Below are 25,763 nucleotides of genomic sequence, written 5' to 3'. Positions count from 1 at the left end.
ACATATACTCTTCTCTTTTTATAATGCATATACTTCAGGCCTGCAATTTTTTAATGTGTGTCGTTACACACGTGCCTACACAAAAAAAATATGACACGCCCCTAACTATTGATGCCTCCCAAAATTCCTATTAATGGTCCACCGGCTCACCCCTTTAAAAGTAGTATGCATTTTAGGTTGGAAACCTTTATATTGCGCCGAGTGTACGTGGAATATTGGGACACCCTGAATATAAAAAATGCATTCAAATCGTCTCAAAAAAATATTAAGGGCGCCGTATTCTTTAAATAGTGTTTTCCACAAAGACAAATAATTTCAAACATTTAATAACTGAATAATCTAAAGTTTATCAAATAATACGAATGTTATGTCATGCCATCTGATTGTGAGTATTTTCAAAGACGCCGCAGTAAAACGAATAAACAGGTGCAAAAACGATCAAAACAAGGTTTTAGGTACTGAAATCTACGAAAATACTAACTTTTTTATATACAGGGTTATTCAAAAGTCTCGGTACATGAGAAAAACTTTCGAAGAATGCATTTTGGGAAAAAAAGTTTCAGACAAAAGTGTAAGGATTTTTCCCTGGATATCTGATGGTGACCTTGGATTTAACCTTCAAGGTAATTTGAAGGTCAAGTTAAGTTTTTAAAATGGGACCCTATTTTTTATTGCGTAATAAAAAATAGGAGTCATTGTTAAAGTTATGGTCAAGACCATTGAGTAAATTTAAATAGTAACAATGAATAAACAGAACACCAAGGATTTTATTTTTGTGCTTACTTTTGTTCTACACGTTTTACTTTTCAAGATTTCAGTACCTAAAAACGCCAGAAATTTTACTATTTCTCGGCAAGGGATATGGCCACCTTAAATACAGGCTGTTACAAATTCGCTTCTCACTACCACTACAGGGATCTCGGAAACGATAAGAGATACGAAGTAGCTTAAATGGGGGCAAAGTTGCATAATCAGTAGGCCAACATTATGCCTCTAAAAAATCAAGACTATCACAATTAGTTTTCAAAATATTTGAAATAAAAAACAGAAATGTTGGAAATCCGTTTTTGTTTAATTTCAGCTTTATTTGAGGTGATATTGAAAAACGGAGAACACTTTCTCATGGCAACTTTTTGCTCTCTATTGAATGGCATAATCAATTTTTATATGTAACGTTTCGTCTCTCCGCGACCATCATCAACTTCATTTTTTTAAATACGACCCTGGAAATTTTATTACATTTTTTGCAAGCTTTCATGACCCTAAATACTATACTGCCTCAGCCCGAACCAGATTCAGACGTTTTGTCTCGAAAAATTCATCTTAGAAATAATCTATTTTAAGCTACCCCATAAAGCGCCTCATTTTAGGCACTAGTACCGAAAAAGGAAAAAGATATAGTTATTGATTATTTTTCCGCATGTACTGCCAGGGTTTTTTTTAATATTTTAACGTTTCTATTACGTGCTTAGAAGAAAAAATAGATGGAAACATCGTAGTGTACGACAACCTTTATAATAATATCTATGTCAGTATGGGCTTCACAAACCACGAAAACAGATATTTTAATCATTTTTAAGTAGTTAATTATAACAATAAATTTTATTAATATCGTAAATTAATAAACAAAACATCTCATTTTTGGAACGGTAATCGTTTACCATATTACTTCTTCAGGATTAGTTATAATGCTAGACATAGATATAACAGCGAGAAATAGGCACAAGAATATACAGCAGTTTGTAGGTTTCCGTAACATACGTTCGTTGATTCTTGAACTCTGAATAATAGAATAAGTTTTCTTGAATGAAATGTTCATTTTCCAATGCAACAGGTACACTCAGGGTTCTGATCAGGGAGAGACAAGATTAGAATTCATTTAAATGTTTTGAAACTGTCCTGAAAATCTAAATTGTAAAATCTACAGGCTATTTCCTCAGTCCATGTCATAATTCCAGGATGATGGACTAGAAAAAGGAAAATATACAAGTTGTAACTAAAATGCTTAGCCTTTCTATAAACATGTGATTATAGGAAACTTATAGTAGGGGAAAGGGCCCTAAGATGACGAAGTAGGTAAGGTGACGAATTGCACATTGCTACTAAATTAAACGTTTTAAAATCGAGAAACCGCACGCGCTTCACTCTTACGGACTTGCGCAGTATGGTAGCTTCGAAATCTCGGCGGCAAAGTGGCGCAGTTTGAGGTTAGACGCTGATAAGTGATATTGGTGCGTGATAATTTCTGGGGTAACCGAAATAAGGAATAAATTTTGACTGGTGAGTATTAAACCGTTGTTCAGAGGTCTTGGGTTTCTGTAAAAGGGTCTTCTAAATATATTGTGGTCAAGTACTACTGGCTTTCATGTCCTTTTATAAATATTTTACAAAAGTTTACGAATGTCGTTTGGAGGTAAGTTGACGAACAACAAAGTGACTAAGATGACGAACTTCGTCATTTTACCCCAATACTTTAATTAATCAAATATTGTTTGGTGGTCTAGGTTATAAGATGGGTCGAGTTTATGCTCGGAAAACTGCCAGACAAACATGGAGCAAAGAAAGTATGGAGAATGCTATAAACGAAATACAAAACAATGATGTGTCCGTTAATGCCACTGAAAAAAAATATAATCTTCCAGAGCCAACACTTCGCAGATATTTAAGAAAATATCCTGATAAGGTAAAATTGGTTGACTGTTGCATAGTTATATTTTAACGCAATTTTTGTGACTTTTAGGTTTTTCCATCGAATGCCGGACGATATAAGCAAACTTTTTCTGCTGAACAGTTGCAAGATTTGTATAATTATATAAAAGATATTGATAAGCGGGCTTTTGGTTTAACAAAAGAGCAGTTTGGTATAATAATCTTTGATTTTGCCGAAAAACATAAAATATGTCATAGATTTAACAAAGAAAAGAAAAAAGCTGGTCGACATTTTATAGAATGGTTTATGAAGAAATTTAAAGTTTCCCTTAGAACTCCTGAGTCGACGTCAATAGCTAGACTTATGGGTTTTAATAAAGAAAGTGTCTCCCAGTTTTTTAATGTCCTTCGTGAAACAAGAGAAAAATATTCGTTTCAATCGAACCAAATTTATAATGTTGACGAAACGGGTGTTTCAACCGTAGCAACCAAAAATCCTAAAATCTTAACTCCAACAGGAAAACGTAGGGCTATCAAAATTTCATCTGCTGAACGAGGAACCAATGTTACTGCTGTCTGCAGTATGAATGCAAGCAGGAACTTTGTGCCTCCTTTTTTAATTTTCCCGAGAATTAGAATGCAACCAGCTTATATGAAGACTTCTGATAACTTCATTAAATATTTAGAACACTTCATTCGATACACAAGGCCTAGCGAGAACAACATGATTCTGTTACTTATGGACAACCATGCAAGTCACCTTACTTTGGAAGCGGTAAATTTATGTAGAGAGAATTTCATTACATTAGTTGGATTTCCACCACACACTAGCCACCGTCTACAGCCCCTAGATGTGTCGCTATATGGTCCATTAAAGACCGCTTACAGTAGGGCGTGTGAAAATTTTCTTGTTAATAACCCTGGAAAAATAATTACGCTGCATGATATTGCATTTATTTTTAGTAAAGCCTATTTAAAAGTTGCTTCAGTGGCCAATGCAAAAAGCGGATTTCGCGCAACAGGTATCGAACCATTCGATCCCGATATATTTACAGCCATAGATTTTGAAACAGCGAAAACAACTGAAATAGAACAGAATACAGCAGATAAGCATTTAGAAGCATCTTTAAATGTGCAAACAAAAACTCAAGAATGTCTAAAGGAAAACGAAGCAGGCATATTCACGCCAATGAAAACGCAACCCATTGCTTCAACTTCAAAATCAACTAGTCCTAAAGAAGTGTTTGGTCTTCCACCCTTGCCTCGAGGTAGTCAAAAAAAGTCGTCCAAGAAAAAAATTACCTTCATTGGTAATTTCAAGCACCCCAGTTAAGAACGCATTACAAGCACAAAATGATGAGAAAATTGAAAAAGAAAGAAAGAAAAAACTTCGAGAACAGGCTAAGATAGATAAAAAGAAATGTAAGCTAGGCATAGATAAGGCAGAAACAAAAATAACACGAAAAGTAAATAATATTAAAAGCAAAGTATTTTGTTCATCTGATTCAGATGCCTCGGCAGAAATAGCCTATGCTGACACTGACGATGATATGGATTTGGAATTCGAAGAAGATGATAAGCTGTGCATAATCTGCAGTGATATGGGTAAGGATAATGAACTTTGGTTCCAATGCTCAAAATGTCGGGGCTGGGCGCATTCACAATGTACCACTTTGAATCCTAAAGAAGCTAAAGCTAAAACATGGATTTGTGACTTTTGTGCATAATTACCTATTTAAATAACTGGAGTAAATGTTATATTTCGTTTTGTTTTGTTAATTATTATTATTAGATTTTCTTTTATAAAGCTAATTAGCGTGTTATATTCCTGTTTTGTATATTTTATCCTTAATAAATATATTTTTAAACTTTGGTTTTAAGACTATTTGTAATTTAAAATATTAGTCAACTTACCCACAGCAATTCGTCAACTTATCAGCAGTAGGTGGCAAGATGACGAACTGGTTGTTCATTTTTAAAATGCATTTCCTTATGTTAAAATATATATATATTTTTAAATGTTTTCTTGTCAACCGTTTTAATTATGTTATAAATTAAAGTTTAAATGCAATGCATGCCTACTTTTTCATAAATAACAATTTTGCGACCCAAAAAGCCTTAGATTCGTCAACTTACCTCCCTTTCCCCTACCTAGTTGAAGTTGTGAAAAGGTAGTTAAGGATAAGACTGGGTAAATTAATATACCTATTATATTACAAGTGAGCGAAATATTGAATTTTTTAATTTTTTTGTTTTAAAAGTCAAACATTCAAGTATTGGTTGTGAATGTTGGTTGTCGTGGATAGTTGTTGATCACAGATAACTTCCTTCATACACAAGAGTTCACTTGTATGATTTTTTTCCTCTATGGAATGCGTATAGAACATGAGTCTTTGCCAGAAAATATTCGACTTAAAGTCGAAACTGCATTATTGGGGATGATTTCTGCTAAAATTTAAAGATATTTCCAAAAAATATTCGTTATTCAAAACTTGGCAGACAGAAAATGCTTTAGAAACAAACTCGAACAAAGTTTTCTTAGCTTATTTTTTTACGAAACTAGTGGTAATACGTTAAGGAATTGCAATAGGTAAAACGTTATTTAGGCACGAATGTCTTCGACTGCGTGAGTGCAGCTTCAATGCTCAAATCTATGTTGAACGTATATCTACGAAAGTAAAGACATTAGCAAATATCACTGCTTTTATAAAACAGAAGCACGTTGGACACACAGCCAAAAAATCGTTTTTTTTTTAAGAGATTACATCAACAAATTTCTTATAGACGCACAAGATGATAGCTTTTTATTGAGGAAGGTAGAGGTTGAAAGTAGCCTAAGTACGGATAGCTTTTATAAATTACTTATATTTTGATATGACGCCTTTATTTCGGATAGAATATCCAAAATTAGGATATCCTATCGGAAATTACGAGACCATTTCTAGATAATATAAAATTTATAAAAGATTTATGGACACAAACATCACATATATACGCTTTATTATTGTCACTCTTAGCACACTCTTCACGTGCCCATCGAAAACAGTTCATTGAATTAGTTCAATCCATTTCCCCATGAGCATCGTCAGAAAAGAGGCCATTGCAAAATAGCTGAATCGTCATCGACATGAGGGTTTCCTCCATTTTCCGAAGAATCACTTTCCCTTTCTTTGTTAATGCAGAAGCTAACTTCGACATTGACTTGTCTTTTAAAGACCGTTGTCTTTCTTGGTCTACATCATCTGGTAGTAGTGACTTCCTCCCTATTGACCTTGTATCCCATTATCTTTCTTTGCGTAGGTAATCTTCTAAAGTTGATTTTGGGCACACTAAATATCTTCGCAGCTTTCAGGCATCCCATTTTCTTTCTCCTAAAGGCGTCAATGGCGTCATTATTTGTTCGTGGTTCTATTTATTGTGTTTCACTCCACTTCGTTACATTCTAAAGAGAAATAAAGCTAATATTAATATAATCTTACAAAGAAAATGAGCCCTCTTCCGGTAGCTTTGGTAGTAGAATCCAATTTCGCATTGCACCTTCTCATTTTAATATAAATACAAATAAATATTTAACTGTATGATGTTCATTAGAGACTAAAAAAATTCATTTAATGGGAGATAGGACGTCGAATCATCTCCATAGCATATTTTATTTCATTTAATAATTCTGAAGGATTTTTATCGACATTGACTGGAGCAGTAATCATCTATATTGTGGGAACGCGCATGCATACACTTAATACAATTTTACAGAAATCAAATCGATCAAACACGGTGTGCCAAATGAACACAGATGATAGAGAAAGTAATTTTGAGTAAAAAAGTTCATATCGACATGGGTTATAAAACGACCCCCTGCGGCGCTTCGCCCCTTTAAAGGGGGCCCACAATTTTATTACAATATCTCGAAAATGATAAAATTTTATATAGAGGTACCATTACGAGGAATTACTTTATATAAACCAAATTGACACATTGTTTTCAGGGGCGTCCCTACGGGGGGTAAGCCAAGGTTTAAAATCCTAACTTTTTTATTTGTCAAATACGCAATTCTTTTTTCGAAAATCGAAATCCTTGACCATATTTGTTTCATTACGATATCTGCACCAGTTTTCCAGAAAAAGCCGATTTTATCTTCTTATGCTTCTACTGAAAATTAAAAATTATAAAGAACCCAGAATTCTATTTTACCTACATGAAACAAGTACATAAGTATATCTTTTTTATGTAGAAATGGTCAAGGATTTCAAATTTCGAAAAAAGAATTACGAATTTGACAAATAAAGAAAGTTACGGATTTTGAACCTTGGCTTGTCCCCTGTAGGGACGCCCCTGAATACAAAGTGTCAATTTAGTTTAGATAAAATAATTCCTCGTATAAATGGTACCTGCCTCTGTATAAAATTTTATCAATTTCTTTCGAAGCATTTTCGAGATATTGTAGGTAATAAAATTGTGTCGTAATGGCCCCCTTTATAGGGACATAGCGCCACAGGAAGCATTTTCGAACACATGTCGATATGAACTTTTTGCTCACAATTACTTTCTCTGTCGTCTGCGTTCGTTTGGCACACCGGAAATGAAACACCCTGTATACTATCAAAAAATTCTAGGGCCAGCCGGGGCCGATTTCTTTAACGTTATCTTCGATGTTGACAACATCCCCTCGTCGTAGAGTATTTTCTTATGGCAACTGTTAGTCGACGTTAAAAACGAGAATAGAATGGAACGATATAGAAAATGATGTCATAGTATTTGACTGCATGCTGTTGGTGGTTAAAAAAAATAATAATAAAAAATTGAATTACGTTAGTGGGATTAAATTTGTAAATAAATAATAATTATACCTATCTATATGTATCTCATTATCAGTGTTATTCTAATTAAAAATATATTCTAGCACCTAGGAAAATCTGATGCAACAGTCAAAATAGCTGAGTTGGGAGAGTGTTAGACTGAAGATTATTAGAATTATATTAATGTCTCTTTATTAATACCTATTCTAATAAAAAAAAAATTATAGTAATCTACAAATTGTCTTCGATACCTAGTACGTTTCATTGCAACAGCCGAAATAGCTCAGTTGGGAGAGCGTTAGACTGAAGATCTAAAGGTCCCTGGTTCGATCCCTGGTTTCGGCATACTTTTTTTTTTCTTTTTAACCTTTTATTAATGATATTGTTCCGATCTTTTTTGCTACGTTTTATTACATTAAACCTCTTCGTAAAAACGTTTTCCATTATATAGAACTGAACGTATAAGCATTTAAAATTCTGCAACAAAAAATAACTTTAAAAAACTATATGCATTAACTATATTTTGTGTCTCAAATTAACATCTTACAATTAAATTAAAAGATGTGGAAAGTGTACAAACATCTTATACAGGGTTGTCTCCGACTAAATATGAAACGTTAATTTGTAACGTTATCATTATTAACTTTGTTACAATTCAAAGTTGATAATCTATTTTACATTTTATTTGATTATAGGTCTATCAGACCGCATCGCACACAATATTCATTGGACGTCCATTTTCAGTTCGGGTGTATGGATGTTAAATGGTTTTCCAGTAGACCTCAAAATAATATAGTCATACTTAAATTAAATGTTTTATTAATATTTTTAAAATATTTTTAAACTGTTTGTGTTGTACTTCCTACAATTTTAAGACGAAATTTTGATGCAAATTTATTTTAGTTAAAATAATGGTATTGGTAGTATTGCACTGCAAAAAAAGCATATCTACCTAATATCGACCTAAGTAGTTCCTATAACTTCCAAACGCCTCTAAAAGTCAGCGCTAACTTTCTTATATCTACCATTTCCTCTTGATGGAATTATTATAAATTTTCGAAAAAAAGAAATATATATATATATAGCTAAAAATGTGTAAGCATTTAAAAAATATCGTTTGCCAAAATAATAAGAATGCTTTCAATGGATATAGTTATATAGTTAATTTATATTTATAATTTATATTAACTATTAATTGGTTTAATATATTAAAGTAACACCAAAGCACAGTAGCTAATAAATAAAAATAACATACATATCTAATTAGTGTTGGGAGTTGGGAGTAAATAAATCTCTGACAGCGACCTCTTTCTGTTGTGGATAAAATTCATAGTGCATCTTTATCTCATTTTCCGTCTAGGTACGTGATTGTCTAAGGTGGTTAATTGTAGTAACATAACCTAATATTTAAGTTCCGAAAAAATGTCTAGGCCTTCGTCGAATTTACACGTGCATCAAGACAATTCCGTGGCAGAGAGACGACTAAGGCCAATATACGGTGCGTATTGTTATAACTGAATATATTTAATTTCAGTTAATTACAAAATTATAAGGAAGAATTAAAAAATCCATATCTTTTTTTAGGTTATGTATTGTGCCAATTTTTCAATAATTTAATGTTTTCGCACTGAATCACTTAATTATGTGTTTAATTTCATTGTAGATTGGCTAGATAGTGGTAACAACAAAAAAGCTCTACAAGAATGTGACAAAGTTTTGAAGAAAACTCCTAATCTCCATTGTGCCAAAGCCCTCAAGGCTTTTACTCTCCATCGTATGGGGAAGGAAGTTGAGAGCCAAAACATTTTAGATGCTTTAACAAAAGAGCAACCCACAGATGATGCTACTTTGCAGGCTATGACTTTATGTTACCGAGAGAAGCAAGAATGTAGGTCCCTGCGTTTTATAAGTTTACTAATTTTTTATTGTTATTAAATTTTTAGTGGAAAAAATCTGCAAACTTTACGAAACCGCAGTGAAACTGGACCCAAGCAATGAGGAACTTCATACACACCTCTTCATGTCTTATGTGAGAATCGGTGATTTCAAATCTCAACAGCAGAGCGCGATGACTCTATATAAGAACAAACCAAAAAACCCGTACTATTGTTGGGCTGTCATGAGTATAGTCTTACAGGCGACAAGAGGTTTGGGTGCGAAAGACCCAGTTAAACGTATACTGCTTCTAAATCTTGCCCAAAGGATGTTCGACAAGTTAATAAAAGAAAATAAGATTGATGCAGAGCAGGAAGTCCAGTTGTACATCATGATTCTCGAACTTCTGGAAAAATTTGAGGAAATTGTAGCGGTACTAGATGGACCGCTTGGTTCACATTTGCAATGCAGTAATATCCCACAGAATAGATTGAAATATCTGAAAAAATTGAAACGGTGGGAGGAAATTAATTTGTTGTGCAAAGGAGTCCTAGTAGAGCAGTAAGTTCCTTTATGAATGAAATAATCTTTTTAAATATCAATAGGAAGGTATTTTGATAAAATTATAACATTTTACAGTGTAGATAGATGGGATATTTGGAACGAATATTTAAATTCAGTATTTGAGTTAATGTCTGTAGAAAATAAAATAAATAATCATGAAAATCACGAAGCTAATGAGAATGATTTGGAAACCATCGATGATACTCCTGAAAAAGCTCATGAATTTATTTGTAGAGTAGTGGAAAATGGCGTAGATAATGGTACGTTATCAACTTTACCTAGTTACTGAACTAATTGAAAACATCTTGTAGGTTTTTTGCTCAGAGGTCCCTACTTGGCACGTTTCGAACTGTGTAAGAGACTTTGCGAAAAAGAGCTCAACAGTACGGACCTTCTAGGGGACACAACCGAATTGTTTATCGAGTACTTTCGAAAATTCGGACACAAACCATGTTGCGTTTCAGACTTAAGGTCTTATTTAAATTTGTTGGATGCCGAAAAAAAAACAGAACTGTCTTCCAGGTTGGTCAAGGATGTGGGAATAAGTTCGACCAGTGTTCCTCAGACCGTAAGTACATTTATAAAAAAAAAATTGTATGTATTTTTTTGTAAATTAGAGAAATATTTCTAGTTCGGAAAACATTGTTTTTACAGGGATTTTTTTGTAAATTCGAGGCTTGTGAAAAATTGTGTACAATAAGATTGGAAGCGTTGCTTAGTCAGGCTGTGTTCCATGGATTGGAACAAGTAATAATCTGATTGATGAATATGATGGGTGAACTAAAATATCGTACTTCAGCATTTCTAACTATTTTTGGACTTCATGAGCAACTTGTGATCGAGTGTTGTCATGTTGAAAAATTACTTTATTGTACCTTTGCTTAAATTATGCAATGCATCAATTGGGTTCAGTAACCTTCACCAGTGATGGTTTCATTCAGTTGAAGCAGTTTAGTACACAACACAGATCTGGTCTCATCAAATGCGGAGCAGAAGCTTTGAACTTTGAATATTCGGTATTGCTGGCGACGTTGATGTTGAATTCCACGATTTCCTACGTTTAGGATTAACATAGCTTCTCTAGTTTTCATCGACTGATGATAAGATGCAAAAAACCCTTTATTTTTTGCCTTTAAAACAATTATTCACGTGAAAAATTGCTGTTCAACATCTCTCGGCTTCAATTCGTATGGCACCCCATTTCCTGGCCTTTGAATCGTACCTAGTGCATTTGAACGTTCGGGAACTGTTGTGCAATCTAAATTCAACGATTCAGCAAGTTCATCATACTTTTGACATGAATCTTGGTGGAGTAATGCTTTCAGTTCCTTATCTTTGAATTTTTTGGTTGACCAAGGCGTTCTTTGTCAATTGTATTGAAATTACTACTCTAAAAGATCGGAACAAATTCTCGCACGTTTTTATCGATGGAGTATGTTGGAAAAGCAGCACGGTTTCAATTTAGTGTTGCTTGAGCAATAGTTTGGGTTTGGTTTTTAATTTTTAAAGATTACTATTCGGTAATCTCCTTATCCCTCTAGATCACGAAGTTACTGTGATCCAAAAATAACAATCCAATAGAGATAGGTAGTATTTGTGTACGAATCTTTCTTAAGAGTCAACATCGTACACCGGTCACTGTTTGCATCTGCAGTCTGCTGGATCAAATAATTAGGAGACGGTACAAGAGATACAGATATGAGGTGGTAGGGTTTCATCTATCATTTGCTATATAGTGTCCAAGATAAGAATGGGATAGCATTTGAATCTAGGAAACAGTAACACAAACGGAGTGGTTCAAATTAGAAAAAAGTTATGTTTTTTTATACCTAGCAATGTGCTGTTTAGAAAGTTTTAAAATTCTGGGTAATTAGTTATTTTCCTTCTGGCATTATTTAAAAACGAATTTTAAAATAAATTGCATATTTACATGACCACTTTTTTTGCTCTATCCAATGACATCAACATTTTTGCAATCTGACGTTTCGTCTTCGAGGAGCCACCATCATGTAAATTTTTTTAAATTGTCGCTGCTATTTTTATGACAAAATCTAGTCATTTTTAATTCTGAATTAGATGATATTAAGTACTATTGTAATCGAGTAAAAAGGTTTTTAGCTTGTTTTAGCTATCATTTAAAATTTTTCCTTAGTACGGCTCTGAACGCTTTCAAAATATCTATTGGAGGAAGTCGTAATAGTATAAAAGTCAGTACAGTACAAAATATCCAACAATTTTTTTTACTACTATTGGCAGTATTAATTAGAAACAAATAATAAAACATTTCTTAAATTCGTATTATTTTTTTATTAGGTACAACTTTTTTGAATTATTGATTAAAAAAAAATCATTGGATATTTTGTGCTGTATTGACATTTATACTATTGTGACTTCCTCCAATAGATATTTTGAAAGTGCGAAAAAAGTGACAATGTAAATATGCAATTTATTTTAAAATTCCTTTTGAAATAAATCCAGAAAAAAAATAAAATATTTTGCAAAATTTCGGGCTTTTTCGGATATCTCCGGAATTACTTGGAATTTTAAAACTTTCTAAATGGCATATTGTTAGGTATAAAAAAACACAACTTTTTTCTAATTTGAGCTACACCGTATCTCTTACCGTTTCCTAGATTCTACTGTTAGCATTTCCTTATCTTGGACACACTGTATACTAGGCTTTATGTTCAAATTTGTACTTGTACAAGCAATTCACTGCACGCTTGACAGTTATCGACCATTTTCAATATAAATAAAATTGTTAAGAAAAAGATACAAAATATAAGTAGGTATTCATTTTATCAAATATTTCCTATGATCTTATCAAATTATATTAAAATAAAGAACGCACAGTATTGCTATTTATATATACTTTGATTTATAATGTATCATCGGGAGCTAAGCTGCTAAACGTCAACCTATTGCGCCTCGCATTGCGCCATATTGTATCTAAATTCATCTTAGGTATTTTACTTATACAGTGCAATATATTTGGCAAATTGTGGACATTGTTTTGGAAATACGACAAAACTTAAACTGAAGTATATCTCTTTGCTTATTTATCGTTTAATTTTTCAGTTTACAAACATTATTTCTTGCTTCAATCCGCCATTTGCAATTTCTGATATCTGCCACTCTCATTCATCTGTGTTTGTCCGACATTTTTATTTGTTAAATACATATTTTTTTACATAAAATTTGCGAAAATGTGTTTCTTAAACAATGTTGATTATTCCTTACAGATGTTCTAAAAGCTAAAGCATACAATGTAGTGCATATTGTTATGTGAAATGACCAGGTTAGAATTTTGAACAATTTTTTTCTTGAAAACTAGCCAGGGCATATAGCCCGTGGAGTAGTTGTTTCCCACAATATTATTAGTTAAAAAACAACTAAAATATATCCTCCCTTTTTTAGGACCAACAAATGCAGCGCCACATTTGTGCCCTTCAGTTGTCTCGACTTTGCGGGAGTCACATAAATCTGTCCTCCGACCACCTAAAAGCCTTAATAACGGCACTCTCGCTTCATTATCAACACGGCTACCAGACATACGGCAAAAACTTACTGTCGACAGATTTGGGACCATCGGATCCGTATGCAATAATGGCCGCTCACGTTTTGTATGATTTGGCCTTAATCGAAAAGAAGTCGGATTCTATCATTATAGCATTGATCTTGCTCGAAAATCTTCTAAAGAATTCTCCCAGTAATTTTCATGCCAAATTGCTTGCCCTGCGATTGTACCATACACTGGGTGAGTCATTATTTCTTTATAAAGTGTGTTCCAAAAGTAACACAGGATTTGAATTGTGCATCATTTTCATTACGAAGATTTGGCAGCATTGTGCAGAATCACATGTTGTAGTAAACACGTTGCAGTTAGATAAAATATAGCGTTATATGACGGATGAGCGAGTGAAGATTTTTTTTGCAAGTATAGAGAGTGTGTAGCTGAGACTGTGTGCAAATTACGTAGAATTTTTGGTAGAAGGAACTCTCCGAATGAAGCAACGTGTTTACTATAACATGTGGTCCTGCACAGTGCTGCCAACTACAAAATGACGCATAATTCAAATCCTGTGATACTTTTGGGGCTCCTTCTAGTTGAAAACATTGAAACTTTTATTAGTAAATTTATGTTTACTATTAAAAATGTTATTTTTATAAACATTTCAGTTGGATTAAAGTCCCCAATTTTTAGGTAGCGGTGTCACAGCCCACACAGTATATAATAGTTTAGAAGTAAAGCATTTACAGTTAGATTCCTTAGGGTATGTGCACTGTGCTCGATTACCGACTACGGGGTTGTTCTCTTTGTGCACAAGCCTATTTGATATCACTCTGAAGTTTTTCTCTTCGAATTATAAAGATGTAAGTATTTCATTTTGAGAGTTAAACATATGTAGAGCGAGAAAAAGTCACAGAAATTTAATAATCCAATTGTTTTAATATCATTATAACTTTGTCTTGTAGAGTTCAGATCATTTAACGTTTTCGTATAAATTCGGGTCCTTCTTAAAACTGGATGAATTCATGGACTTCAGGGAAAGGTTGAACAACAGTTTGCATTACACGACAGTCGCCGTCGATAGGATAATATTAAGTTTAGTGGAATGTTCGACACTTGAATCGTTGTATAATTTAGACATATCACCCAGAGATAATAAGATTGAATGGGAATCTTTAAGGTAAGAAAATATTTTTGGTAGTATAGCTTTGAGCCATTGCTTACTTTGGAACTTAAAAGCCATCAATGTAAAAGCGAGTTTTTAAACTATATTTTGTTTTTTTAAAATGTTACCATTACTGGGAAAAAAATAAATATAAGTATCTAATTCCTGACAAGTATTTTTGTATACCAAAGGACATGACAGATGTAAAATTTAACATTAACATCTTTTTTCTTTTCATAAACTGGCTTTGTATTGATTGATTCTAAATACCGATCTATAAATTTTGAAATTATTAAGCCCATATCTTATGTTAAGATATTATCTGATTTTAGTTTTTTTTCTTTATTTTTTTAATTTCTTTTTAATTTATTTTAATGTTTTTCCTAATTTTTAATATTTTATTTTTTCCTGTTTTTATTTATTATTTATTTTTTGAATTTATTTTTGTATTCTTAATTTTTTATTTTTTTTTTTAATTTTGTTTATTTTTAATTTTAATTTTAATTTTTTTAATTTTAGTTTTTATTTTTTACTATTTAATTTTTTTAGCAATAAATACTCAAAAAATAAAGAAAAAAAAACGAAAACCATAACACAAATGTATATAACTTCAGACAATGTCTTAATACTTTCATAAACTGCTTTACTTTCCAAATGATAAGGTCCAGTGATCCTACTGATTGTGTTAACATGATCATAGTTTCCGAAAAGCTCTATTGTGAAAACTTATTTGTTTATTTTACTTTCATTTTTGCATAAAAGAAAAATATGCAAAAAAAATCGTTAATAAACAATTTTAAAACAGTAAAAAATGATATTTTTTTATTTTATTTACTTTTTTTCACTAGTAGAAGTAGACAAAACATAGTCAAAAAAGTAAAAAAAATCAAAAAACGTTATTTTTTACTTTTTAAAAAATTGTTTAAATTTAAATTTTTTAAATAAGCCATTTCCATTGGAAATTCAATCCTCTACAAAATTTTTCCTATGAACTGTACAGAAATTTTGCTTGGTTTGCGTGCTATATTTAAAAAACTGCAAATGTGCATTTTCACCCCTACCTTCAATTTCAACCCTCTAATTTAATAGCACCCCATGGTTTTTTCATTTTTAATGGCCCTTCGAACAGGTCATATGATGAAAATACTTGGAACGAATTTTTCGTTTTTTGCAAAAAATGAGAATTGAAACGTTATGGGTAAACGCGACGAAAATCGAAAAATTGGCTGTTTGAGCAGCCATATATCAGTCAATTCTCATCCAAAAATATTGTACAACCTCTTCTTTTGAAGGAAATTTTATCTACTTTTTTTTATGAAGCAATACCTGTACCTATTTATACTCAAAAAAAAGAGGCAAAAAAGTAAAAAAATTAAAAAATCAAATTCTTTGCTTTTTTTAATATTGTTTATTAACGATTTCTTGCATAAAATTTTCCTTTTATATTTTTTAATTAAGCCATTTTAATGGGAAATTCAATTCTCTAAATAATTTTTCCTATGAACTGTACCGAAATTTTGCTTTGTTTTCGAACTACAATTAAAAAACTGAAAGGTGTGCATTTCCACCCCTATCTCCAATTTCCACCCTCTAATTTAATAGCGCTCCGTGGCTTTTTCATCTAAAATGACCATTTCAACGATTCATCTAATAAAATATTTTGAACGTCATAGTTCTTTTTAAAATCCTATAATCAATAGCCAATATGTCTGTAAACTGATTGGGTTTAGTTTTAAATTTAGATTATTGCTTTGTGATTGGTATGAATGTAGCAACATGTTGTTTATTTTATTTTGAAGGATTCGAGCATTTTTCACAAACTGATTTGTTGACTGACCTCTAAAGTTTAATTAGTTGCGAATATAATAAAAATTCTTTTGTTATTTTGTTTTGAAGTAGTGTAGTATCTGTTACTAGTTTAATGATTGGTAGTGAATATCGTGACAATTCCTTTGTTTATTTTGCTCTGATAGAATTGAGCATTTGTCACAAACTGATTTATGATTGGTTTAAGGTTTAGAGTTGTACTTTAGGATTGATTGTAAATATAATAATTCTTTTGTTTATCTTGCCCAGATCTAATTGGAACTGTCCTATGATTGGTTTAGTCTAAATTAGCGTTTTGTGACTAGTTGTAGTGATAATTATATTTTTTAACTTTGAACCAATCGAGCATTTGTCACAAACTGTGCTGTGCTGTGATTGGTTTAAAATCTAGATTAACGCTTTATTATTGGTTGTGAATGCATTTACAGTTCTATTATTTTGTCTTGAAAGAATGTAACATTTGTCACAAACTGATCTATGTTTGGTTTTAATTTGGATTAGTGCTTTGTGATGGGTTATGAAATTAAACTCTGTTATTAATTTTGTTATGAAAGAATAACATTTGTTAAAAATTGACCTTTTGACTGACCTCTGAAGTTTAATTTGTTACTTTATCATTGATTTCGGATATAGTGACAATTTTTTTATTTATCTTCATTTGATAGAATGAAGCATTTGTGAATGAAGCTGACCTGTGGTTAGTTTAGACTGATGATTATTTTCCTTTGATATAATCAAGTATTTCTCTCAAACTGACCTGATTGGTTTAAAGTCTCGATTAGTGTTTTACGACTGGTTGTATTGATAATTATATTATTTATTTTGCCTTGAATCAATCGAGCATTTGTCACAAATTGACCTGTGATTGGTTTAATGTCTAAATTAGCACTTTACAATTGGTTGTAAATGCAGTTACAATTTTTTAAAATTATCTGGCTTCAATCCAATTGAAAATGTTCTGTGACTGGTTTAAAATTTATATTAGTCTTTATAACTGATTATAAGGATAGTCCTTTTATATATTTTGCCTTCAACCAAACGAGTATTTTTCACATACTGTCATGTGATTGGTTAAACAGCTAAATCGGCACTTTATGATTGGCTGAAAATATGACACATTTTTTAAAAATTGTTTTGCTTCAAATTTGAACTTGAAACTGACTGGTGATTGGTTTAATGTCTAGATTAGCATTTTATAACTGGTGGTAATGACAATCTTTTTATTTATTTGTCTTGAACCATTCAAGCATTTGTCACAAAGCTTTGCTTGTGATTGGTTTAAAGACTAGATTAGCACTTGGTTGGTTCTGAATATAACGATAATTCTATTTCATTTGCTTTTTACAATTTGAAAATTATTTATACTATTTAAAGTATTACTTTATATGAGTTTCTTTTAAACTTGGTAAAACTCAATTTTAGAGACAATCATGATCTTAGCGTATATATTTGTTGGGATCCGGAGAGGATAAACAGCCCTCCCGAAGAGTGGAAAGAAGTGAGGGAGTTGTTTGAACAAGATGTAAGATTTTTAAAATTAAGAACCTCAGTTTTATGGGGTATATCATCCGCCATTGACATAATCAAATCGTTGGACGGCACCCGTCAGAAACACCTAGATAGCTTGAAAAGCACCCTCGGTGAATGGAGAAGGTTACACGACCAAACGGTGTCCGACAATTTCGTACCAATTAATCAAGTAAGCAGATAGAATCTCTGTTGTAACGTCATCTTTTTTTTGACGACTCTTATCGTTTTAGAATATAGTTACGTTGCCGCTACCCTCTAGACTGCACGGTGCGATAGAAGCTCCGTACCTGTCCACAATTAGTACCTTTTTTGAATTTCTAATTAGTCTTAGCATAGAAGATTTCGAGAGGAGTTCGACGTGTACCAAGGACATAGAAGAAGAGCTCGGTCGCTTAGCCAAGTTCGTCAAGGATAACACGTTGGGAAAATCGAATGATTTTCAGGATAAGCGGAAATCGATGGAGCTGGTAGTGAATTGCGTGGAGGTGAGTCAGTCACTTGTAGTTGTAGTTCGCTTAATATATGATCTGCTGTATATGCTATTTATGCCCTATGTTACACTTCTGTATTTAGCAGCATAAAATTTCCCTGAATTTTGCTAGCATTTTTTTAAATAGTTTTTAGATGTTATTGGTGGCTTTCAATCTGTTTTAATAAATATTAACCTTATGTTTAATAGAAATATATAGGGTGGGTCAACGCTGCGGCAAAGTTGATTTATCGCTAGAATATAATTTAAGCAAAATATTTCAAAATAGGTTCGGACGGGGGGGCAAGAAGTGCACGTTTTAAAAAAGATTTCACTTATACAGGGTGATTTGTTTTCAGGGGGCTCACCAAAGTTGTATTTTTTTAAATGGAACACCCTGTATTTGAGTGGATATTTATATTTTACATGGAATTATGCAACTTTTTTGAAATAGGTACTATGCGTCAAAAACCAGCCGTTTCTGAGATATTAATATTTTAATATGAAAAATGATATTTTCGGCGTTACATTTGATCTTTGCTGATACTCGTTTTTTGAGATAAGCAATCATCATACTTGTACGAGGTTCGCCGAAAATTCTGAACTGGTCACTGTTTATAAATGTCATACAGGGTGTTCACAAAATTGTAACAAGTGTTATCTTTTTCAAAGGCAAAAATTTTATTTTTTTCAAACACCCTGTATTTTTTAATGGGATGTGAAAGACCTTCTCAAAATTTACAACTTTTATAATAAGTGTTATACAGGGTGAGTTTTTTTCGATGTTTAGTGTAAGGATCTGGGACAGTATCAGAAATACAAAAAAACTTAAATGAGGAAAGATGTGCAGTTTTATGATCCTTATTAAATGCTACTTTTATTTTTTGAAAAACCGCATGGCTGACTCGATATTTGAAAAAATCCGAATTCGGGCAATTCCTTCAGATGCGTATAGCTCCGTTGCTATTTATTTTACAAAAATTTTTTAAATTACAAAGTTTCAGGTTTCTGCAGTGTTAATAAGATAGTGTGATCAAATTGTTTGTATACACTTTAATTTTCAAGTTTTTTAAATATAAACCGTAGTTAGCTATGAGCTAGAGGAAATTGTCTTTTTTATGCTTTCCAACGATATAATATTTGGTATTGTTATTTTGAAAAAATGGGAGAACTGCAGCCGTTTTTAACTTTTCAATTGCTTGTTGACGTAAGTGGCTGTGAAAACAATTGAAATATTTGCTGACAACGCTTTTAGTTGCTATAGCATTATTTGGCAGTTACTTTTCTTTCTTAAAAGTCGTTTTAATTGCCAAAGACAATGAATTTTTCAAACAAAGAAACGCGTGATATTGAGTACATTCGTTCAGGAAGCTTTTGACAATGTTGATACATGTTCTGTGAGAAAAACCTCAAATTCTGTTTCAAAAAGATGTATTTTGTGCATTCATAATAACGGTGTTTTTTTTTAACAATTTCGTTAATAATAATAAAGCAAATAATGGTTTGTTCATAAAATTCTGGTATTTTTTCCGTCTGTTAAATGATTTCCAACATTATAATTTAAATTCTTTATGAAAATAAATCCATTTATTATTATTGTTTAATACTTATTATTATTGTTTAATTTAAAATATGTCAGTCGCACACTGCTCCGATGCCCTGACACAGAAAGAAATGCGCATGCAATGCCGACTTGAATTGTTCTGATTTTATTTGTTGTATTGCGTATAATTTTCACAGTCATCTTCGTCAACGAACAATTGAAAAGTTAAAAACAGCTGCAATTCTTCCATTTTTCAAACTAACAATACCAAATATTATATCGTTGGAAAGCATAAAAAAGACATTTTTTTCTAGCTCATAGCTAACTATGGTTTACATTTAAAAAACTTGAAGTTTATATTATAACTTGAAAATGAAAATATACATGAACAATTTGATCACATTGTCTTATTAACACTGCAAAAACCTGAAACTTTGTAATACAATTTTTTTTGTAAAATAAATAGCAACGGAATATAAATAGCTACACGCATCTGAAAGAATTGGCTGAATTCGTACTTTTCCAAATATCTAGTCAGTCATAACGTTTTTTTTTTTTAAATAAAATCAATATGTAGTAAGGATCATAAAACTGCACATCTTTCCTCATTTAAGTTTTTTTGTATCTCTACTTTCCTAGATCCCCACATTAAACATCGGAAAAACTCACCCTGTGTATCAGTTCCTCATATTTTACTATATTTTTTGCTATTTCTTTAATTTTTTATTACATTTACGACGGAACTATATATAGGGTTAAGGATTTTAAACAAAAAAGCATTGCTTAAAATGTATCTTTACTTTTTGCAGAAAAGAACAATGCAGCTTTCTTATCCTTATTGAATTTTTAGTGAACAAGACATCTTTTGATAGTAAAATATATATTTATTGATAAAACAAAATTTTATTAAGTGTTACAATAGATGTTAAAAAAAAATTTTCCTTTTTCTTGAATACACAAGTTAATTCGTGTAAACGCCGTGTAACATTTCTGGTGCAATATGAAGACAAGCTTGTCTTATTCTATTTATCATATCGTCACGTGTAGTTGGTGGCTCTCTATATACCATGTCTTTTACAAACCCCCACAAAAAAAAGTCAAGTGGTGTAAGGTCACATGATGTAGGAGGCTATGACAATGGCCCACCTTGACGAATCAATCTATCAGGATAAATTTCGTCAAGATAGACTCGGCTTCTCTTGTGAAATTCATTTGGTACGATTTTGTGAACACTGTATGACATTTATAAACAGTGACCACTTCAGAATTTACGATGAAACTAGTACATTACCTGTGACGATTGTTTAGATTGTATCTCAAAAAACGAGTATGTTAGCACCGATCAAGTGTAACACCGACAATGTCATTTTTTTTATTAAAATATTAATATCTTGGAAATGGAAATTTTTGAGGGTCTTAATGATAGTTGGCCGTAGAAAAGATCATATGTCAAGTGTTAATATCAAAGAGTAGGTCTTTTTGAGTACTATCATATAAAAAAAAATTTTTGAATCGGCCAACGCCATCCTGAATACGGACGTGTTCCGACTTTAAGTAAAACACCCTGTATACAGGGTGTCATGCTTAAATGTGATACAAGCCTGTAACTTCTTTATATTTTTGGCGATATTTTTTTTATTAATGCGATAGAGGGCCAACTAATATGCGGTTTTCTGACGTCAAAACAGTTAATTTATATTAGTGTTTTTTTTCCAAAAAACAGATTATGTATTCTCATTCAGCATGCCTTAAAACGTCTTATCACCAAGTTTCATCAAATTCGATACATCTTCAGGCGAGAACTCCATGATGTCACGCTTAAATGAGATACAAGCCTGTAACTTCTTCATTTTTTGGACGACTTCATTTTTTTTAAAAATGTAGGGTAAAAAAACTATTTAACTGTGATACTCCTGTTTTTATTAATGCAATTCACGGCCAACTAGGATGCATTTTTTTGACGTCAAAACAGTTAATTTATATTAGTGGTTTTTTTCCAAAAAACAGATTACATATTCTCATTCAGCATGCCTTAAAACATCTTATCGCAAAGTTTCATCAAATTCGATACATTTTCAGGCGAGCACTCCATGATGTCGTGCTTAAATGAGATACAAGCCTGTAACTTCTTAATTTTTTGGACGATTTCATTTTTTTTTAGAATGTAGGGTAAAAAAACTGTACCTAACTATGATACTGCTGTTTTTATTAATGCAAACAATCCCTTTCCAATCTCACCAGACGCATAACATTGTCTTTCGAGGATGAAGTTCTGGTCTTTTCCGCAAGTTGATTGTTTTTTAGGGATTAACCATTCTTTCTGCTGTTTCAAATTCACGTACACACACCATGTCAGAGATGACAGAGCTTTGAACTTTTGAACTTTTCCCATCGAATGTAGGAGGTTTACTACGGTTTTATGATCAAATTCCATCTCCTGAGCCAATTCCCTTGTTGATTATCTTGGATTTTCGTGAAGAAGTCGGTTCAATTGCTCTTTGTCAAATTCAAAGGGTGTTCATGTCTTTAAGGTTGAAATTACCTATAAAGCAGGAAAACCACCATTCGTTCATCACATCATCATAATATGGCACAATTTTCCATAGCAGCTTAAACAGTTTTAGCGTTTCCCCAGCTCAATTAAAAACAAAAAGAAGCAGGTACCGAAAATGATCAATTAGGCCAGGAAATATAGAGTTGGGCGCGACTTTTATCACTATAGATGCTAAATATTATGTACAATAACATATTAGCTTCCACAGTCATAAAAATGGGGGGCAGATTGTTTACAGGCTGGTTAATTGTATAATTTTTACGTAAATTCATGTTTTTCGCTTATAACTTTTTTCCGTTCATTTCCACGAGAAAACAGTAAAGTACTTTTTTTTCGTCTTGAAAAGACCTTCAAAACTAGTAAAAAAATATTGATTATATCAAAAGTTATAACCAGAATATGTTTATTTATGACTTTTGAATTAAACATTTATAAACTGCGTTATTATTACCAGAACGTTTTGGCATCCTCTCATTCCTTATTACTGTCTAATAACTCGAAACACGAAATCTGGAATCGGTAAGTTGAATAGTTTACAAGTTATGGCCTTATAAACAATATAATAATACATTGTAATCTATAATTTTCTTTTTTAATTTCAAATTTGCAACCTGGAATTTTTTTTATTTTTTAGCCATACATCGCACACGCGTGATATAGTTGTATATTATTATATATTCGGAAAGCTTATGAAAAGAGCTTTAAGTTAAAAAAAATAGTCAAGATTAATTGAAAAACAATGGAGTTACAGACTGTCAAATATATTATTTTCAAGCAAATTTCACTTATTTAACGGCAGGAATATGAATATTATCGTCATTTTCTTCGAACTCGCTGTCGTTCGCTTCCCCCACCCTTCTCCCGCGCCACGGCTCGCCGAAAATCAAGCAACCCACTGACTTGACAATATTTCTTATGCACTTAACATACTTCCACAAATAATAGCTATTTATGATATACGTGTTAAAAGTAAGATTTTATTTTGTGAGTGAAGATGATTAAAAAACGAGCGTAGCGAGTTTTTTAACTTCACGAACACTAGTGTTAAAAGTAACTTACTTTTAACACGCGTGTCAAAAAATGACATTTTTAACATCAAAAATGACAATTAAAAATCCCACTTTTAACAATTTTGTAGAAAAAATAGTGTATGATATACGTGTTAAAAGTGATTTTATTTTGTTCATGAAGTTAAAAAACTCGCTACGCTCGTTATTTAATCATCTTCACTCACAAAATAAAATCTTACTTTTAACACGTATATCATAAACAGCTATTTATCTGGGAAAGTACTGGGGTTGCCAGTTATGACAGTATTTTTTGCCGCTACCAACCTAATTTGTGTAACAATAGTCCGTCAACTTTGACAGTCTGTAACTCCGTTGTTTTTCAACGGATCTCGACGATTTCTTTTAACTTAAAGCTCTTCATACGCTTTCCGAATATGTAATAACGTACAACTATATCACGCGCGTGCGTCGCTTATTTCATTTTGCAACTAAGGCTGAAAAATAAATACAATTTCCAAGTTGCAAATTTGAAATTGAAAAAAATGATAGATTTCAATGTATTATTATGAAAAAAATCAGTGCGATTGTGGAAGAGCCTCGGGATCATCCAGACTAATAATTAATTAATTTGTTTATAAGGTCATAACTTTTAAACTATTCAACATACAGATTCCAGATTTCGTGTGAGTTATTAGACAGTGATAAGGAATGAGAGGATGCGATGCCAAAACGTTCTGGTAATAATAACGCAGTTTATAAATGTTTAATTCAAAAGTCATAAATAAATTTCTTCTGTTTATGACTTTTGATCTAATCAATATTTTTGAAATGAACGGAAAAAGTTATAAACGAAAAACGTGAATTTACGTAAAAATTATACAATTAACCACCCTGTAAACAATCTTCCCCCTATTTTTATGACTGTGGAAACTAATATGTTATTGTACAGGGCGATTCACTATATTTTGACCCCCCTTTAACTTTTTTGTTTTAAGAGTAATAAAAAAATGTGAAATACAGGGGTCGGCATAAGTCAGGCAACCAATTTGCATTAAGAGAATTAATTTTCATTCTGAAAACGCGTCTACTCGACGAGCACGTGTTATCATATTCATGATGACACAGACACAACTGTCTGAAGCACGAACATGCTTCGTTTTAATCATTTTCGACAGCGTTGCCAGACTTATCAACTTGACATTTCATTTCAAATGAATGAACATTCACAAAAATTAAATCTAATAAAGCAACCAAAAACAATCTGATAGAGCAATAAGTCCTCTTTTGAATAATGTGTCAATGTGTCGTTTAATTTTCGTTAAATTTGGAGAAAACGGACATACTTATTCTCCAACCAATTATTATCCAAAATAAAAATAAAAAATGATATGTCTAACTAAATATATTATCAGTTCGTTTACAGTCATAGTGAACCTGTTAATCAGTTGACTTTCTTTCTTTCAGATCGTCAGTGTATGTTCGTTGATATGCCTCCTTTGTAACGAACTAGTGAAACCGCCTCAAGGCAAAAAAGGTAGGAGGAGATCGTCGGATTCGGTGAAAAGTAAAGAGTTGTTAGGGAAAGTGGCGAGTAAATTGAGAACCGAGACCAGTGCAATTTGTGATATTTTACAAAATTGGATAGACTTGAACACGATCGAGGACATCAAAAGCAAATTCGAGGCGTTGAATTTGAATTCAGGTCAGAACGTTTTTCAGAATATCCTCGATAGTTATAACGTCGCGAATAAAGAGATACAAATCGTTCTTAAAAGTAAAATGAAATTGTTGAGCGGGTTGATCGGCTGAGCATAAATTGTTTTTTGAATTGTTTGTATGTATTGTAATTAAATAATATGGTTTTTAATGATCATTTCATTTCTTAAACCTAGTTTTTTCTGCAGACATACCTCCTCGAGACCAATCCATCCAATTATTCCATGTACTCGTTCATAAAAATTTTTCGGAACTTGTCCCTTTACATATTCTGACCTAAGATGAATTATTTGTTTTTCTCATCGTATTCCCTTAAAAAAAAATGGGTATTGTTTAAATGAAAAAAGTGAATTTTTTTCTCCTTTGCCATAAAATAATTCTTAATAAACATTCTTCATACTTGAATCTGAATCAAATTTAATTTTATTAAACTTTAACAACAAAGTCGTGAAATCACTATTCGTACAAATAATTTGTTAAGACTTCCTATATTTGCATACATAGGTGCATATTTTTCGACCGAATTTGCATCCAGTGTAACCACCACCTTAATA

At 32.0% G+C, this 25,763-nt stretch overlaps 1 protein-coding gene and 1 non-coding gene across 2 annotated transcripts; both read left to right on the top strand.

The window, feature by feature from the left end:
• The first annotated feature begins 7,717 nt into the window (after nucleotides 1-7,717).
• On the top strand, nucleotides 7,718-7,790 carry Trnaf-gaa. Its single transcript has one exon. It is a non-coding gene; the product is annotated as a tRNA-Phe (tRNA).
• Nucleotides 7,791-8,835: 1,045 nt separating this feature from the next.
• On the top strand, nucleotides 8,836-25,360 carry LOC108917162 (phagocyte signaling-impaired protein). The gene is made up of 11 exons (XM_018723641.1): nucleotides 8,836-8,943; nucleotides 9,109-9,333; nucleotides 9,389-9,881; nucleotides 9,960-10,144; nucleotides 10,196-10,452; nucleotides 13,302-13,641; nucleotides 14,089-14,258; nucleotides 14,361-14,575; nucleotides 17,810-18,086; nucleotides 18,148-18,402; nucleotides 24,958-25,360. The coding sequence occupies exons 1-11, from the start codon at nucleotides 8,868-8,870 to the stop codon at nucleotides 25,300-25,302; spliced, it is 2,838 nt and encodes a 945-aa protein (XP_018579157.1). The 5' UTR covers nucleotides 8,836-8,867; the 3' UTR covers nucleotides 25,303-25,360.
• The last annotated feature ends 403 nt before the right edge of the window (nucleotides 25,361-25,763 follow it).

This window comes from Anoplophora glabripennis, unplaced genomic scaffold (genome assembly GCF_000390285.2).
Source record: "Anoplophora glabripennis isolate ALB-LARVAE unplaced genomic scaffold, Agla_2.0 scaffold79, whole genome shotgun sequence".
Taxonomy (NCBI): Eukaryota; Metazoa; Arthropoda; class Insecta; order Coleoptera; family Cerambycidae; genus Anoplophora; species Anoplophora glabripennis.
This window is presented reverse-complemented; position numbering and strand designations above follow the sequence as displayed.